The sequence below is a fragment of the Galeopterus variegatus genome, unplaced genomic scaffold, assembly GCF_000696425.1.
Source record: "Galeopterus variegatus unplaced genomic scaffold, G_variegatus-3.0.2 Scaffold1962, whole genome shotgun sequence".
NCBI classification, from domain to species: Eukaryota; Metazoa; Chordata; class Mammalia; order Dermoptera; family Cynocephalidae; genus Galeopterus; species Galeopterus variegatus.
Genome location: NW_007728073.1, coordinates 109,473 through 121,440, shown reverse-complemented (window position 1 = coordinate 121,440; position 11,968 = coordinate 109,473). Strand labels below are relative to the sequence as shown.

Here is an 11,968-nt window from a genome sequence, read left to right as displayed (position 1 = left end):
TTCCCATTTTAGGGCAGCACACGAAATTATAGTTTTCAGTATAAATTTGTACCTCAGTTTAGAAGCAGTCTCCTTAAATGTAATCCTGTTTTGGAGAGTTGACCACTCACTGTGGATTTTGTTTTCTGAAACTGGCCACAGTGATATTTCCTATGTGCTCTTCCAGAATCTTGCCAATCTCCATCAAGAGGCAGAGTTATTTCCCCTTCCTCCTGAACCTACATTGGACTTTGTGACTATCTCAACCAATAAAATGAGGTTGAAATAATGCTGCACAGCTTCAGAGGCAAGGTCATAAAAGGTGGTACGGTTTCTGCCTGGTTCTTATTCTCTTGTGACACCTGCCCTTGGAACTCTGCCCACCATGCTGTGAGAAGGGCTAAACCAGCATACATGGAAAGGTCACATGGGGAGCCATCCCTAGACAATCACTAGAATCAACTGGCTGAGCCAGACAGTGTGAACAAGGCTTTAAAACCTAAGTTTAGATACTTCCAGTGCTTGAAGCTTTTCAGTTCAGGTATTGCGGAGCCATCTCCTGGGCCCTGACCAAATTCTTGGCTACAGAATCTGTGAGCAGAATAAATGGTGGTTTTACTCAGAAAGTTTCTAGGGTGTTTCTATTTTGTTACACAGCTGCTATCATTTGAATGTGTCCTCCGAACTTCATGTGTTGGAAACTTAATCCCCAAATTCCTATGTTGATGGCATTTGGACGTGGGGCCTTTGGGACGTAATTAGGATTAGGTAAGGCCGTCAGGGTGAGGCCCCATAATGGGACAGATGGCTTTATAAGAAGAGCAGAGACCTGAGCTGATACGCTTGTGCCCTCTCGCCATGTGGTGTCCTCTGTCATGCTATAATGCTGTAAGAAGCCCTCCCCAGATGAGGCCCCATATGCTGGACTTCCCAGCCTCCGGAACTGTAAGAAATAATTTTCTTCTCTTCATAAATTACCCAGTCTGTGGTATTCTATTATAGCAACAGAAAACAGACTAAGACAACAGCCACAATAACTAAAACAGCCTCTATACGTTTACTTTTCTTCTTTTGAAAAATATATGCATATGACAAAAATTTAAAATACAGAAGTCCAAAAGGGTATTTACAGTGAAAAGTTTCTTTTGAAAAAGTAATATATGCATATGACAAAAATTTAAAATACAGAAGTCCAAAAGGGTATTTACAGTGAAAAGAGCATATACCTATGACTTAGTTCTTACATATCCTCCTCATATATACTTCTGTAAGTGTGTGTGTATCTAAAACACAGATGGCAGTGAACTGTAGACACTGTTCTGCGCCTTGCCTTTTCCACTTACTTTATGTTGGAGATCATTCCTTATCAGCACATTTAGTTCAATCCTCATTCCTCTTAAATGGTTGGGTTATATGGACACAACATAATTTATACTGGTCTGTTACTGGACGCTTGTATATTTCCAATCTTTTGCTTCTACAAATAATGCTTCAATGACTACCACTATACATATGTTTACACGTGTGTATGATTTTTTCTGTATGATACATTTTTAGAACTTGAATTGTTGGATCATAATTTTGATACATAATCACCAAATTGCCCTTCTACCAACATATGAGAGGTTCCTTCCTGTTTTTCTATACTTTTGCCAATAGTATATTATCAATTTCATGCTTTTTTCCAATGTGACAGGTTAAAAAAAAAAAAGGACATGTCATTATATTTTTAAATTGTACTTCCTTTTTTATAAGTGAGACTGAGCCAGTTTTCAAGTTTAAAAGCCATTTGCATTTCCTTTCCATGACATGGCTGTTCCTGTTTTTTTTGACTATTTTTCCACTGGGTTGTTGACATTTTTCTTACTGTCCTGTAAGAGGTCTGATAATGCACACCGCCACACCTCCCTGATGCTAGCAGATGATTGGCACAAGGACTGCTGCAAAACAGCGGATTGTTATTACTTGTCTCTCTTCCCCATTCACCTTAGTTCAAGTAGTTTTTATAGTGTGTTCTACATCCTGTTCAAGACATCAATTTGGAAGAAACAAAGCTTTTATATATATATTTTTAAAAATAAAATATATTTTATATTATAAATATATTTTATATAATTATAATAAAATTAAAAACATATATAAATATATATTTATATATATATATTTAATATATTATATATATATATTTATATATATATATTTTATATATATATATGTGCTCTTTGATAATGCTCAGTGTTACCTTTCAAAACCCCAAACACGTTGAATCTTAAAATACATTTTCATTAGTACTTTAAAACTATTTGTCCTAACTTTAGAGAAAATTAGTATACTGAGTAGACAGCTTACCGCATTCATTTTGTACTGATATCTTGAGCCTACAGGGATGTGACCATGTGACTAAAAAGTTAATCAGCTTAAGACAGTAGTGATACTGACTTAAGACTTACAGCAAATGAACAAAAAGAATCTCTAATTTTTTAAAACACCCCAATGCTTTCTGACCAGAGTTATGAATCTACAGGCACAAGCAGACCACTCACTAAAACCTGAGTCCGTCTAGGGCCGTGTGACTGACAGTGAGGCCCACGAGTCCACAGTTTGCATCACCTGGGAACTTGCTAGAAAGGCAAATTCTCAGGCTCCATACCAGACCAAATGAATCAAAATCTCTGGGGTAAGAACCAAGAATGTGTGTTCATCAAGCTTTATAGTCAATTCTTTTGTCTATTAGAGTTTGAGAGGCACCCCTATAGGGCCTAGATACTTGGGGGCTGAAGAAAGGCCCCACATGGAGGCCTTTAAGAACCTGTACTGCCTCAGCCTAGTGGGCAAGTCTTCCTGCTTGCTGGAGACGATCTCTGGCAGCAGGATGGAAAGTACTTGGGGAGGCTCCCAGAAGCCAGACAGAGTGTTCCATACGTGGTGTCCAGGAAGGGCCCTTCTGAACAGAGAGAAGACAAGAGAGGAGGGCACAGGGTTTCCCTTTCCACGAGGGGAGAACACAGGTGGAGGGTGGGAGGGCAGTAACAGTAATAGAGATTTTAAGATCCTTTTTTCCAGTGGCCCCCTCATCTCGGTAGGCGCCTTCACTTTTGAGAATGTAAATGGGGCTGGGCAGGCGTCATGTCAGAGGTGAGAATGTTTAGTGGTGGCATCTTGGGACTTTATACAATCCCTTCTAAATTATCCAGCCCCATCAGGATGAGGAAAAAAGGCAGGGAATTCAGGTCAGGAATACCATCATTGCTTAAAAAAAAAAAAAAAAAAAAAAAAAACATTTGGCTGCAGTATCTCATGTTTTAGTGTCTCTTAGGAAGCTAGTAAGAACAAGGTAAAGTAAGCAATTCCTAACATGTAACTGAGCATTCAGGGATGATAAAAATCAACACAAATTAAAACTTTATTTGAAAGTCTCACAGACTCTCTAGACAAAATGCAGCCAAGTTAAAGCAAACTGACCTAATGTTAACATGATGTGGTGGTAAGGAAAGTCACATTTTACCTTGTCAACATTCGCTCGTGTTTTAGCAGATGTTTCCACATAGTTAACATTCCACTGGTCGGCTCTGTTTTTTGCCTCTTCTACTGAAACCTGCCTTTTATCTTCTAAATCTGATTTGTTACCAACCAGTAGAAATGGGACATTCTCATCTTCTTTTACTCTTAAAATCTGCTCCCTAGATAAGAGAAAATGAGAAAGAAATATTAATATTACGTCTCCATGTTTAAATAACAAATTGACATCTACAATCAGCCTTCATTTATGATTATATATGTTTCTGTACAGTGATCAGCTCACTCACTACATGGCAGAACATAACAGTATTCTTCTTTATTCTACCATCAACTGCTGGAGTTACACATTCACTTCACTAATGAAGGAAAAAGACACCAGAGCAAAGAGCACAAGCAAGACAGCAGAGATACAAAATGAGAGTCAAGTTCAACTCTGAAAAATAAACTTGTTTTAGAATAGTTCTAGATTTTCAGAAAAGCTGTGAAAATAGTACAGAGGTCCCATATACCCCAGTATGGGTAAAACAAAACACCAACTGTTTTTCCTACAGTCTCTTACTTGGCAACAATCAACACACATCAACACAGAAGACGTGCTTCTGACTTCTGTGACCAAGTGTGTGGGATTTCTCCCCACTGGCCAGCAAGCCAACAGTATCTCAGCTGATGCCAGCTGGGCGCCCTCCAATTCAATTTGGACACTGTCTACCTGAAGATAGGGTCAGGTTGCACAGGTTTAGAGCTCAGTCCCCAAGACTGCCCCCACTTAGATACAGTCGCAAGTCCAGGTCTCTGGAACATTCTGACCAATGAGCTATAAATCAGGATTCCCATAACCCCCTCCTTGGGTTCAATTTGTTTGCTTGAGCAGCTCACAGAACTCAGGGACACATGTTCTTACATTTACCAGATTCTTATAAAGGATATTACAGAGGATGCAGATGAAGAGATGCGTAGGGTGAGGAGTGGGGAAGGGACACAGAGCTTCCATGCCTTCCCCGGGCACCACCCTCCGGGAATCCCTGTGTGTTCAGCTGTCCCGAAGCTCCCTGAACCCTCTGCTCTGGGGTTTTTATGGAAGCGTCATTGCATAGGCATGATTGACTAAATCATTGGCCACTGGTGACCAACTCAACCTTCAGTCCCTCCCCCCTCCCCGGAAGTTGGTTGGTAGAAATTGGTTTTTCCTGAAGCTACCAAGGGGCAAGCCAGGTATCATTAGCATATGAAGAGACTCTGGAGATACTAAGGATTTTAGGAGTTGTATGCTAAAAGATGGGAATAAAGACCAAATATATATTTTCACAATATCAAAATCCCATTCCCAGTTTCCCCTATTATTAACATCTTATATCAGTGCGGTACATGTTTCACAATTAATAGACCAATATCGATACAATGACCAATCTTTATTCATGTATTCTTAGTTTTTATGTAACATCCTTTTTCTGTTCTGGGATCCCGTCCAGGATACTGCATGAGTACATGTTTCACAATTAATAGACCAATATCGATACAATAATATTAACTAATGACCAATCTTTATTCATCTATTCTTAGTTTTTATGTAACATCCTTTTTCTGTTCTGGGATCCCGTCCAGGATACTGCATGACATTTAGTCTCATCATGCCTCCTTAGATTCCACTTGGCTGTGATGATTCTCAGACTTCCTTGTTTTTGATAACCTTGATAGTTTTCAGGAGTGCTGGTCAGGCAGTTTTTCTCATGATTAAAGTGGGGTTATGGGTTTTTACCTATCACAGAGGTAGATCTATTCTTATCACATTGGATTCAGCATCTCATGAAACGTTTTTAAAATCCTGCACATGCCAGAAATTACTGGATGTCAGCACTTGAGCACAGAGTTTGCACTCAGAGATAAGTTACACACTGTGAAAGTGTCACCAAGGTTTAATATGCCATGGCTCTGAGCTTCCTAGTTATGTGACTGAGCAAAGTACTTCTCTGCCTTAGTTTCCTCATCTAAATAAAATGGGGCTAACAACAATACCTTCCTTATGTGCCATGAGGATTAAAGGTAAAGTGTTTATAACTGTGCATGGATAGTGAACATTTAGTAATTATTAGCTGTTCTTATGATTATTATGTTTTCTTATAAAATCAACAGACAAAAGGAAATCTGTGAGACTTAGGTTTACTATCTTGCTATCTTACAGATGACTCTCCTTTGAAATTATTAAGAAATGTTGAAACTACCGGAACATAAGTATTTTAGAATAAGAGAAAATGAGAAAATTAAAGGGATTATTAGAATGGCAGATGAAAAAAGTACACTTGATTCTGCAGGCATCCTGTAGTGGACACTTGAGACACAGTAAAGAGCTTCCTTGAGGCTTCTTTTCACATGAGCTTGTTCTGTGCTTCTCAGATGGTGTGTCCTGAACACACACACCACTCTCTCTACTACCACTACCAGTTTACTGAGCGCTCACAACGTGAGCTGTTTTAGGGTTTACATACATTATCGCATCTAATCCTCACCCCAAGCCTAAGAAGTTAGTACTATTACTATTCTTATCCTACTGACAAGGAAACTAAGGCACAGAGAAACTATGTCAGCTTGCTCAGAGTCACAATGAAGTAGAACCAGCACTTGAATCTGAGGAACTCCAGAGTACACACGTAGCTTCTACGCTAGGTACCTCAGGGGCTCCCCTAATGCGATATCTAAGGGAATGAACCCTGCTCAAGAAAGTTTAGTTCCCAACAGCTCTTCACCACAAGAGATCCCTACCTCTGATATGGAATGAACCAAGGTGTCCGGCATTATGGAGAAGTTCTCCAAGTTATATGATATTTCCCCTGCATTGCAAAGCTACAGACTGGTAGACGGGAAACTTGTTTATTACATATAGTGATCAGATCAAACCAGCAGGACAACATGAGATTACAGAAAGGTAGAAGGAAAGTGCTGATCATATAAAAACAATTTTACCTTTCCAAAAAAATGTATTAAATTAAGTGTGTTAAGGCTTCCAGTTAAAGGAGCATGGCCAGTCCCCTGGGAAGTGTTTGGAGCACAGGCAATGGGGGAGACAGGCCCACAGGGAGAACACTGGGGCACAGCAAGGACAGCTGATCTGCAGGCCAATCAGCACAGGACCACTCAGGGGAGACTGGTCAGGAATATAGAATTGCATGGGGTGTAGGGCATGCAGTCAGGCCCAGGTAGAGTTACTATACAACCCAGGTGCACCAGATCTCACCAGATCCAGAAGTACCTATAAAGTCAACCATTAAAACCTGAGCACCACAAATAGACCACCCAAGGGAATCAGCAGCAAAGCAGCAATTTAGCTCAACCACAGAGCTCAAGTACTGGTCCCCATAGGAAATTCCCCCATTCTAGAAGTAAGCAAAGGACAACAAATTAGTTGCAGCACAGAACTTAATTGGTGGGAACAGCAAATAATCCAACACAGAACTGAAAGAAAAAACAAAGTACCCACAACCAGAGACAAAATTTGATAGTAACTAGTAAAGGTCTCATGTCAACAAAGAACATCTATAACACCTAGAAGGACTGGAAGTACCCTGGGCTACCAAGCCAGAAAGGGGGGAGGGCTGGGGGCCTCAGCCATGGCCCCCGACACCTGCAACCAGTCCCAAGGGTGGGGGCTCAGGGCCTTGTCCACACCCCGCCAACATGTGCAACTACCCCAGCAATAATCACCCCAGTGATGACTACTGAGCCACTGCAGGAAGTGCCCCAGGCTCTCCTGAGCCGGGGTGGTGGGGGGCCTCGGCCCACCTGCAACCAGTCCCAAGGGTGGGGGCTCAGGGCCTTGTCCACACCCCGCCAACATGTGCAACTACCCCAGCAATAATCACCCCAGTGATGACCACTGAGCCACTGCAGGAAGTGCCCCAGGCTCTCCTGAGCCGGGGTGGTGGGGGGCCTCGGCCACACCCCCCCACACCCACAGCCAGCCCAGCGATGACCACTGAGCTGCCATAGGAAGTGCCCCAGGCTCTCCTGAGCCGGGGTGGTGGGGGGCCTCGGCCACACCCCCCCACACCCACAGCCAGCCCAGCGATGACCACTGAGCTGCCATAGGAAGTGCCCCGGGATATCCTGAGCTGGGGCAGTGAGGGACCTCAGGCTTCAGTCATGCCTTGCCCCCCAACACGAGCAACCAGCCCAGCGATGACCACCGAGCTGCCACAGGAAGTGCCCCAGGCTCTCCTGAGCCAGGGGTAGTGGGGTGCTGAAGGCCTTGGCCACGCCCTCCTGACACACGCAACCAGCCCAGCAACGACCACCAAGCCACAGCAAGAAGGGCCCCAGGTTGCCAAGCTGGGTTGGTGGGAGATGAGGGCTTTTGCTCCACCCCCCTGACATCTGCACCCAGCCCGGCAATAACCAAGCCACTGCTGGAAGCCCCCAGGTCTCCCTTGTGGGAATGTGGGGGGTGCCACTGGCCTTGATCACACCCACCCCCTTCCTCTCCTCCCATCCTATATCCCTCCTTGTTCCCCTCTCCCTCTCCCCTGCAATTGCTCTGCGAGAACGTCTTAGAATGAGGTATGGAGCCAGGGGAAACCAAACCCAGCCACAACTAGGCAAGTTGCTGCTACTTTCCTGGGCTTCCACCAGGGTCCTGTGGCATTGAGCTGTGAGAGGCTGAATCCAGCCTTAACTAGACAAGCTGCTGCTGCTGCTGCCCCAGGGCCCCATTGGGGTCCTGAGGCCTGGAGCTGAGGGAAGCCAAACCCAGCTGCAACCAGCTAAAGAGCACACCAAAAACACAATTTTCATGCAGGTAGCCCACCACAGCCACCACAATTGCCATGGCTGCTACAAAACTGGCTAGTCTCCACGGCAGCAGTCAGTCACCATGTAGATGGTACGACAGACTCTCAACTTTACTGACACAAGGAGAGGCACCAGTGGAGACCAAAAAAAAAAGAAAAGGTCCTCTCTGTCTACAAAGCACACTCCAGAGTAACAGAAGCAGCATCTGATTTACTATAATAGGGAGGACTTGATCACATCTGTCTCAGCACTGGACAGATCATCTAGACAACAAACCAACAGAGGAACAGTTAATCTATCAGATGAAGAGGACAAATCTACGGTTATTAGATGGGGGGAAGGGCAGGGAAGAAATTGGATAAGGGGAACAAAGAGTAAGTATGATCTGTAACAATAATAAAAAATAAATTAGTTGTTTCAGTTGAAGGCTAGAATACTAACAAAATATGAATGATATTGTAATACTATGTCATAGAATTACTTTAATTATATGATTTAAAAACAATGCCCTATATAAAAATGCTTAATATACTTAAGAAATAAATAGAAGGAAAAGGGCTATCTGTCAAAGAGGAAACATATTCCATTTAAAAAATATAAAATATGGTGGTCATGTAGTTTTATAAAAGAATTATCATTAGTTTAATGAGAGCCTACATAGCATCATGATTAAATGTCAGAATATGGAGGCAGACCTCCTGGATTTTAACTATGCCATTCCTAACTGCATGATCTGGGCAAGTCACTTAACCTCCCTGAGTTTAAGTTTCTTCATTTATAAATTTGGATAGTACCTTCTTTAAAAAATCAAATTTAAGAACTCACTAATTCTAAGCATTATTTTACATATAACCAAGAAAAATTGCTGCTAATTATAACTGTAAGATGCCATACCTTTTTATATGTGATAATGCTTAGAACCGTGTCTGGCACATGATAAGTGCTGTCTGAGCATTAGGTACTGTTATTATTATAATTATTATTACTTCATTCATCTGATTCTAATGATGTAGCAAACTTTCTTACAGATTCAATGCTTGCAAGAAATTCTTTCAACCTAAATTCTCAATTCTTCTAACTTAAACAGATTATGGGCCACATGAAGTCACCTCAATCCTTCACTGATTTTTACTTACCTTGAACATCTTTTTAGAAAATAAAAATGTTAAACAAGCACAATATCTAGGTGGTATATGGTAAGTGGTATACAGCACTACACAGTGCTATGATGTTTTCTACCACTCAGATGATTTCTTGCAAAAAGCACTCACCATTACTGCTATTAAATTTATGATGTACTTGTGAAGAGAACTTTGGCCAAACATAATCTTTTTCTAGGGCTGGTAACAACAAATTTATCTTTTGATCAACAAACGGAACTAAGACATAAATAACAACTAACTTACCACTTACTCTCACTAATCACCAAGAAGGTGAGACTGACTCGGGTATGTGTGGCTCTAGCACTTGTGACTCTGGTCACGTATGCATATCTATATATATAGTCATTAATTTACTTCTTAATAAATATGTACTAAGCTACTCTGAGTCAAGCACTGCAGGTAGACCAACTGAAATTGCACTGTGATTAATGCTACCAGAAACAGTGCTGTGGAAAACCGGACCTACTGGGTTCAGAGGCGAGAAGACAATATTCTTTAGAGTTAATAGATTGGTTTTATTAGCTACTTTCCTAGATGTCAGAGAAAGATAATGCTATGTCTAGAACCTTCATACACATTTTGCCTAACGTTATGCTCCCTTTAAATACAGTTTAGAGGCATTATGGAATCTTTATAATAGGAAAGTACCTTTAAAATCTGGTACAACTTCTTCATTTTTGACATACAGAAATTGAGAACAAAAAACATAAGAGTTTTCAAATTAAAGCAAACATTAACTGAACATGTACTACAACATGTTTTATACTAGAAACTGTGTTAAATATGGCACCGGGATACTGAGATGGGTAAAAAATGGGTCCTGCTCTCAAGAGCTTTTACCTTATCGGAAAAAACACGTACACATCAAATTCAGTATAAGGGTATGATAAGTGTGACACTGGAGCTGTAGTAAGTATGTTGCACATACAGATGAAGCAGCGATGGATTCTGCCTTGGTGACAGAGATGACCAGAAAAGCTAAAGGGAGGAGCTGGATTTATGCTATACTTGCAGGTTGGACAATGTGGAATGCCTTACTGTAATCATTCAGACCTTCCAAAAAATGCCTTTTCTGTTGCAAGTGAGTCACTAGGGTAATTTTTACTCATAGGAAAAAGCAACACATTGGAGGAAGAAACGAATCATCCTTATTTTCTACAACAGTCAGAGCCCAAGATTCTTTCTCTTGGCATGAAAATACCTTATTCTCTTGAGATACCACTCAGGCTTTGGTGACTAAGGTGGCAAAATTTAATCGATTACCTAGAAGAGGACCCACTACACAATAAGCATACAAATATTTGTCTAATGAGTGAATAAGTGCTACACAATAAGCATACAAATATCTGTCTAATGAGTGAATAAGTATTGACACCTATATAACTTTCAATATATCTCCCAGGATTACAAGGTACCAGAGTCTGCCACTTTATCACATATGAACTACACAATAAGCATACAAATATTTGTCTAATGAGTGAATAAGTATTGACACCTATTTAACTTTCAATATATCTCCCAGGATTACAAGGTACCAGAGTCTGCCACTTTATCACATATGAAATTCCTTCCTTGTAGAAACCAACAAACTTAATTTTACAAATAAATCTATATTTTAAAGTTTCTCAATGACATGCTTTTTGCAAAGACTGTTCTCTTAGAACTCTTTAAGTTCTTGAGACTCTCAAGCGTACATAAAAAAATGTTCTATATAAGCTCTGGTTCACTTTTTTGCTGAACCACCTGAAATGTCTTTTTTCCTCATCTGTGGAAATCTTTCTTTTCTTCAGGCTCACCTATTTCGTGAAGGCTTCCCAGCTTCATTCCCCTCCTGGCTCCTCTGTAATAATCTCTGACCACGTTTACTACTTCGTCACTAACTTGCTCTTGGTTACATGCTTTATCAATTCAACTAGGCTGTGTGAATCTTGGAAACAGAGGATAATTCTTTTGTGTTTCCCATAACCAAAGCAGACACTTAACACAGAAATAAAACTACAGAACTAAATAATATTTGATTATGCATGTAGTATTTTAGAGACTACTCAAGAGCTTTATTTATGCCAAATTTCTCTTATGTATATGGAGGAAGGCCTCTTCCCTTTCACCAAAACAACCCCCAACAAACCAAATGGATACCAGATTTTGATTAAGCAAATAGTAAATAAGATACGTAAAAAAAGGGAATCTATATTTTGTGATATATATGGCAATGTGCCTGCTGAGCATTACACAGGTGCTGAGAAACCAGTGACCAACCCTAATCCATTTAAAATCTGGGAGAGCTCCATTATGTGACCCAAGTATTAATTATTATGGCAGTGGTAGCATCTTACTGTAAAGAGAAATACTTCTGTAATGTATAAAGAGACTTTAGGTACTTGAGGCTGTCACAAACACGAACTCTGGTACAGCTGGCACTGGTTTAGCTATAAAATCACGCAATACTCAACATCTGTGTGTACATGCACAGTGGAGGGAGTCAAACTGATATCGAAAAGGGAATAAACACAATTAGAGACAGTGTA

The 11,968-nt window shown here is 40.9% G+C and overlaps 1 protein-coding gene across 1 annotated transcript in view; it reads right to left on the bottom strand.

Moving 5' to 3' along the window:
* The window catches only part of LOC103596226 (ras-related protein Ral-A-like), an 18,633-nt gene that overhangs the window by 3,390 nt on the left and 3,275 nt on the right, over positions 1 to 11,968 (bottom strand). Inside the window, exon 2 of the mRNA XM_008579816.1 lies at positions 3,485 to 3,726. Within this exon, the coding sequence (XP_008578038.1) occupies positions 3,485 to 3,726 (242 nt within the window). The remainder of the gene's footprint in view (positions 1 to 3,484; positions 3,727 to 11,968) is intronic.